The 7,438-nt window shown below is 38.3% G+C and overlaps 1 protein-coding gene across 1 annotated transcript in view; it reads left to right on the top strand.

The window, feature by feature from the left end:
* Nucleotides 1-1,713: 1,713 nt before the first annotated feature.
* The window catches only part of Pp2d1 (protein phosphatase 2C like domain containing 1), an 18,511-nt gene continuing 12,786 nt past the window's right edge, over nt 1,714-7,438 (top strand). Inside the window, exon 1 of the mRNA XM_015494360.2 lies at nt 1,714-3,026. Within this exon, the coding sequence (XP_015349846.2) occupies nt 1,943-3,026 (1,084 nt within the window). The 5' untranslated portion in view covers nt 1,714-1,942. The remainder of the gene's footprint in view (nt 3,027-7,438) is intronic.

The following is a 7,438-nucleotide window of genomic DNA, read 5'->3' on the forward strand; positions in this document are numbered from 1 at the left end:
GCGCCCCTGGGTTCAATCCCAGGTACACACACACACAAAAAAAAATTCTGGGTATGTATCTCAGAGACCAAATGTTCCTAGGATTAGTTCCTCATATCACTAGATAAATAAGTAAAGTGGATGGTGACACAGATAAAACAAGAATAAAAAATTGTTGATAACAGTTAAAGCAGGTGATGGTCATAGAGGGGTTTATTTTATTCTTCTCTCTACTTTTGGAGTTATTTATTTATTTATTTATTTGTACTGGGAATTGAACCAGGGATACTCTATCAGTGAGCTGCATCCATAGCATTTATTTTGAGACAGAATCTCATTAAGTTGCCCAGGTTGGTTTCCAATTTGGGATCCTCTGCCTCAGACTCTGTAGTACCTATGATTATAGGCATGGGGACCACAACCAGCTACTTTTTGGGTAGTTGAAAAACATTTTCTCCAGGTTCAGTGGCACATGCAATTTAGCGAGACCCTATCTCAACAGGAATAAAAAGGACTGGAAATATAGCTTAGTGTTAGAGTGTCCCTAGGTTCAATCCCTAGTACCACAAAACAAAAATAAAAACTTCGTTTTATTGAAATTCCCCAAAATTTGTTGTTGAAGCAAAGCTAAGAAGTCTTGCTAATTTGGAAGCATTCTAGAGACATTTATTTATTTATTCATTCTTTTTTTTTTTTTTTTTGGTCTGATTCTGTGGATAAAACCCAAGACATGGTAGGCACGGAGCTTCATCCCCAACCCTTTTTAATAATACCATTTTGAGAAAAGTTCTTGCTAAATTGCTTAGGCTGGTCTCAAATGTATAATACTCCTTCCTTAGCCTTCTGAGTAGCTGGGATTATAGGTGTGCATCACCATACCTGGTTTACTTAGGATGTTCTTAGAGGATCTAGGTATTAGTGTGGTAGACGCCCCCAATTCCCATATAGAACACAAATGTTAAATATACCTGTAGCAAAGACACTTTACATATTAATTGAAGATGAACTAGTTTTCAAAAGTCACATTTCATAAACATTTAAAATCGTTGTTGATTTTTTTCAGAGTTTAAATTATTTCATAACCTAAACCTTTGTTATTGTTTTCAGGTTTTTTGTTTTTTTTTTTCCCACAGGTACTTGGAAAGATCTGAGGCTCTAGAAGTTGTCTGTAAAATGAATAAAAATGGCCTATGTGCTGAGCACTGTTTTAGATATTCTGATGGGAAGGAGTATAAGAAAGGGTGCTGCCGGTCACGGTGGTGCATACCTATAATCCCAGCGGCTCTGGAGGCTGAGGCAGGGAGATCATAGGTTCGAACCCAGCCTCAGCCATTTATCGAGGCTGTAAGCAACCATCTGAGACCCTGTAAAAAATAAAAATGGTGGGGGATGTGGCTTAGAGGTTAAGCAACCTCTGGGTTCAGTCCAGAGTATATGTATGATCCAGCAGCTCCACCTCTTTCCCTTTTTGGTACTAGAGAGGTACTTTACTGCTGAACTATGTCCCCAGAACTTTTAATTTTTTTTTTCTTTGAGACAAGTTCTCACTAATTTGCTGAGAGTCTCACTCCTTTGCTGAAGCTGACTTCAAACTTGTGATCCTTTGCCTCAATTTTCCAAATCACCTGTTTTCTTTCCTGCCCTCAACTCATACCTCTTCACTGTAGTTTTTTTAAAAAATCCATTTTTACTATCATTCCTTTTATTAGTCTACTTGATTTTGGTTAGGTTTTTGTTTTTGTTTTAGTTTTTCAGTACTGAGGATATAACTCAGGAACTCTACATTCTTTTATTTCTCCTTTTCTTTTTTTTGCAAGAGAGTCTTACTACACTGTCCATACTGACCTGCATATTTGCCATCTTCCTGCCTCAGCCTCCCCAGTAGCGGGGATTACAGGCATGCCCCACCACAACTGGCTTGAAGAGTGTCAAGAATTTCATTGCATTTTCCTAGATTGTATATATGTTTCTTCTTGTTTGCAGAGTGTTTTGGAAAACAAGAAAATGGAATGAAAAAACATCGACATTTGAATCGGATGAGAATGTTTCCGTCCCACGCAGAAAAAAGCAATTTAAGAAGGCCAAACTTTTGAAATCTAGAAAACAGAGCGAAGAGCTTCAGGAAGCTAAACGAGAGATCACATTCCCCTGTTCCTTATGCAAGCAGGAAATTGTCACGACTGGCATTTTCTTCCACAAGAAGCAACATGCAGTTCTGGCTACATTGGATTTCCCATGGATGGGTGGTAGGAAACCCCCATTTTCAGTCCTGGATGCTCAGAGACAATTTATAATTTCCCAACTATTGTCATCTTTTGAGTTCAATGAAAAAATCCTACAGAACATTAATAATGCTTTTGAACTACTTGAGAAAAGACAAATCCCATTATACTGTAAGATTATTGATTACATTGATGGGAGTTCCGTGTCTTCTCAACATATACCTCATCTATTAATTAAAGGTGTAGCCATCTGCGGAGACAGAAATGCTGCGTGGAAAGTAGACATGAATGATAAATTCACTGTCATGAATAATTTTGGCAATAAACCCAATGTGTGTTTTTTTGGTTTGTTTGACGGACACCACGGTGCCGCAGCAGCAGACTTGGCATCAGCAGAGCTCCCGATTTTACTTCTCCATCAACTTTCCAAATTTGATCCTTCCTACCAAATGACGACTGAACAGCAAGAAATCATCAATTCCTTCCACACTGTGTTTAGAGAAGAATACACGGCAATAGAAGACCTCTTCTCCTCCATATACAAAAAGCCAAGAGCATTGAAGTATGAGTACGAGGACACACACAAAGCATTTGCAAAAGCGTTTTGGAGAATGGATAGGCTTTTACGTCTTGGAAGGAATGAAGTTTCCAGGGTCCGATGGAGTGGCTGTTCTGCAGTTACTTGTGTACTGGAAGGCAGCATTAAAAATCCTCATGTTAATAAGAATTGGAAAGGAACCAATAACTGGGATGGATTATCAAAGAACAACCCTTCCCAGATGATGCCACAAATAATTTCAGGAGTATTACACATTGCAAATGCTGGTATGTATATCTTATAGCAATAGATAAAACCTTAACATTTTTGATTCCCGGCAGTAAAATTCATGCTCCCAGAATATTAATATTATTATTTAGTTACTTATTAATGCCTAGAATCACAATGATCATTTTAAGAAACAATAACCAAGCTGAGTGTGGTGGTAAATGCCTATAATCCTAGTGACTTGGGAGTCTGAGGCAGGAGGATCCCAAGTTTGAGGCCAGCCTCAGCAACTTAGTGTGGCCCTAAGCAACCTAGTTAGATTCCATCTCAAATTTTTAAAATTGATTTTGTTATTTTTTTTTAAATACATGACAACAGTGGAATGCATTACAATCCCTATTACCTATATAGAGCACAATTTTTCATATCTCTGTATATAAAGTATGTTCACGTCAATTTATACCATTATGCATGTACTTTTTTTTTGCATTACAATTCTTTTTTTTTAAACTCTCCTCTGTCTTCCTTAGAGCAGACTTTATTTTTTTATTTTTTTAAAGAGAGAGAGAGAGAATTTTTATTTATTTTTTTAGTTTTCAGCGGACACAACATCTTTGTTTGTATGTGGTGCTGAGGATCAAACCCGGGCCGCACGCATGCCAGGCGAGCGCACTACCGCCTGAGCCACATCCCCAGCCCTGCATTACAATTCTTAATACACATATATACCACAATTTTTCATATCTCTGTTTGTATATAAGGTGTATTGACACCCAATTCAAGTCTTCATACATGTACTTTGTATAATGATATCCATCACATTCCACCATCCTTGCTAATCCCCTTCCCCCTTCCTTTCCCTCCCTTGATCTAATTCTCCCTTGATCTCCCTCCCTACCCCACTATGAGTCACCCCCCTTATATCAGAGAAAACATTTGGCATTTTTTTTGGGGGGGATTGGCTGACTTCACTTAGCATTATCTTCTCCAATGCCATCCATTTACCTGCAAATGCCATGATTTCCCATCTCAAATTCAAAAAATAAAAATAAAAAGTGCTAGGGATGCTGGGCGCGGTGGTGCACGCCTGTAATCCCAGCAGTCTGGGAGGCTGAGGCAAGAGGATCGCAAGTTCAAAGCCAGCCTCAGCAACTTTGAGGTGTTAAGCAACTCAGTGAGACCCCTCTCTCTAAATAAAATACAAAATAGGGCTGGGGATATGGCTCAGAGGTTGAGTGCCCCTGAGTTCAATTCTCAGTATCCAAAAAGAAAAAGTGCTGGAGATGTATTCAGTGGTAAAACACCCCTGTTCAATCCCCAGTTCAAAAAAATAAAAAAAGAATAACCCCAGAAAACTAGTTGTACATATTTTTCCAAGAGAAAGCCCTCATAATCCAGTCATTTCACTTCTAAACATTGTTTTGTTTTTTTAAAGGTTCTAAACATTGTTGCATTGCCTGTGAGCTTCTGGGGGAAACTTCCAGATCCAAACCATAACAACTTAAATCCAAACAAAACAAACAAACAAACAAAAAAACACTGGACACATTTACTTTGTTCATAACAATAGAAAGTTGTTTGATTATTCTTAGTGTGGTTGCTCAAATTGGTCAATTATTATGATAATTAATACAAAAATTAATAGACCATCCTCATGCTCCGGGGCCAGGAAACACTAGTTTAATCTCAGAAAGATTAACAGTTCATGCTGCAATTCTATATGTGTGCATGTGTGCATTCTCTCTCTCTCTCTCTCTCTCTTCTGATACTGGGGATTAAAATCAGCGGTGCTTTACTACTGAGATACATTTCCAAACCTTTTATGGTTTTTTTTTTATTTTGAGACAGAGTCTCCCTAAGTTACTGAAGTTCTCAATAAGTTGCTGACTCTGGCCTTGAACTTGTGATGTTCCTGTCTTAGAAGTCCCAAGTGACTGGGATTATAGGCATGTACCTATATATATCCAGCTTGCCTTCTTTGTTATTTATGTTTAGGAAGTAATTCTTCTGACCTTTAAAGTTTTTATTTATTTATTTATTGGTACTGGGGATTGAACCCAGAGGAGTTTTGCTGCTTTTTATCTTGAGACAGAATTTTCACTAAATGAGGCTGACCTTGAATTGTGATCCTCCTGCTTTAGCCTTCGATTACTGTTGAGATCAAAGGTGTGTGCCCCTGTGCCCAGCTGACCTTTAGTTCTTAAAATCCTAGCTTAGGAGTTTGCCAAAATGGAAAATCCAGAGATAAAGAGTCTTAGAAAAATTAACCTGAGTTCCATGAGTTGTGTTGATAGTGTTCCATGGCCCTTTCCGTACCAAAAATATTGTAATTTGTGTTAGTGTCTGTTTACTGAATACTGGATACAGAGTAATTTTTTTCTCATTTAGTCTTTCAAAAATACAAATATCTAATTATATCTTGGTGTCACTAACTCAGTATTTCAGATGAGAAATGGAAACTCAGACAGGTGAGATGATTTGTTCCAGGTTTCAGAGGTAATGAGGACTGGACCTGGAAATCCTTTCATGATGTCATGCTCTACCTTTCAAGGAGTTTGCCTCAGAGATCACAAGGCTGGGCCTCAGTGCATGGTTTTGGGGCAGACACGGCATTTCAAGGGCCACACAGTTACAAAATCCATTACAAGGCCAAGGCCCGTGACAGTTAAATATTTCTGATACAGCTCTACTTCTCAGCCCCAAATGTGGAGGACTCCAGATTAACCAATATCAAGAAACTAAGTGCAATGCCAAGTGCCTCAGAGTCTTTGTCATTTTTTGTGTCTACACTGAGGTTCCAAACAACTTTAGAGCAGGCCTACTTCAAGGATTGATGTTTTTCAGATTTCAGGCCAACCTAGGAACTGACCCTATATTTTTGGAATTTTGACATCTATTAGAAAATATCATTTGACACAGGATTCTTATAAATTAAATGAGAAATGATGGGATATTCAATATTCAATAACTAGACATTATTTTAAATGTCTTGTATATCATGATTCATTATTTCTAGACTCTTCTATTTGGTCAGTTATAATCTCTAGGTCAAATATTTGTTTGCATTTAATTTTCAGGTCTATGCAATTGTGTTAAATTATTTCATTTAGACAGCCTGCTTTTTTTTTTTTTTTTATTTGGTACTAGGGATTGAACCCAGAGGTGCTTTGCCACTAAGCTTTACTAAGTTACATCCCCAATCCATTTTATTTTTTACTTTGAGACAGGGTCTCACTAAGTTGCCAAATCGGGTCTTGAACTTGCGATCCTGCCTCTGCCTCCACAGTGGATGTTGTGTGCCACCATGTCTGTTTTTATCTTCACAGAAATTTAGTTTTCAAAATGACTGAAAAGTATCTAGAATGCTTTCTTACAGGAGCACTGTTGTGGCAAAAATCATGACTGTATTGCAGAATGCATTTTTTTTTCACATTATGTCTATCTATTAAAATGTAGCTGGGCATGGTGGTGTATGCCTGTAATCTCAGTGATGTGGGAGGCTGAGGCAAGAGGATCGCAACTTTGAGGCCAGCCCCAGAAACCTAGCAAGGCCCTAAGCAACTTTTTCATTTTTGTAGTGCTGGGGATTGAACCCAGAGCCTTGCACATGCTAGGCAAGTGCTCTACTTCTGAGCTATAACACCAGCCAAGAACTGTGGTTATTCCCCCCCCCACCAATCCCCCTGGGGATTGGACCCCGAGGCACTTAACCACTGAGTAACATTCCCAGGCATTTAAATTTTTTTTTTTTTTTTTACTTTGAGACAGATCTTGCTAATTTGGTGAAGGGGGGCTCAAATTTGCAATCCTTCTGCTTCAGCCGCCTGTGTTACTAGGCTCATAGGCATGTACCACAATATCCAGGTACATTTTTGTATTTTGTAAAATAATTAGCCAGATGTAGAGGTGCACATTGTAATTCCAGTGACTCATGAGGCTGAGGTAAGGAAGGATCACAAATTTGAGGCCAGTCTCAGAAATATAGGAAGAACCTCTGTCAAAAAACAAAACAGAACAAAAAAGCCCAAAGAAAGAAATAAGAAACAGATATAATTAGAGCAAGGAAATTTGTTCTCTTGTTTGAAATTCATAAAATATAAAATTCCTAAAAAAATTAGGTTTGTGTACAGCTCTAGAATTTTAAAAATACATTTACCTTATAATAAAACATGAGTGTAGGGCTGGGATTGTGGCTCAGTGGTAGAGCGCTCACCTAGCACATGTGGGACCCCGGGTTTGATCCTCAGCACCACATTAAAAAAATAAATAAGTGAAATAAAGGTATTGTGTCCAACCACAACTAAAAAATAAATATTAAAAAAATGTGAGTATATGGGGCTGGGGATGTGGCTCAAGCGGTAGCGCGCTCGCCTGGCATGCGTGCGGCCCGGGGTTCGATCCTCAGCACCACATACAAACAAAGATGTTGTGTCTGCCGATAACTAAAAAATAAATATTAAAAATTCTCTCT

The sequence above is a fragment of the Marmota marmota genome, unplaced genomic scaffold (assembly GCF_001458135.2).
Source record: "Marmota marmota marmota unplaced genomic scaffold, marMar, whole genome shotgun sequence".
Lineage (NCBI taxonomy): Eukaryota > Metazoa > Chordata > Mammalia > Rodentia > Sciuridae > Marmota > Marmota marmota.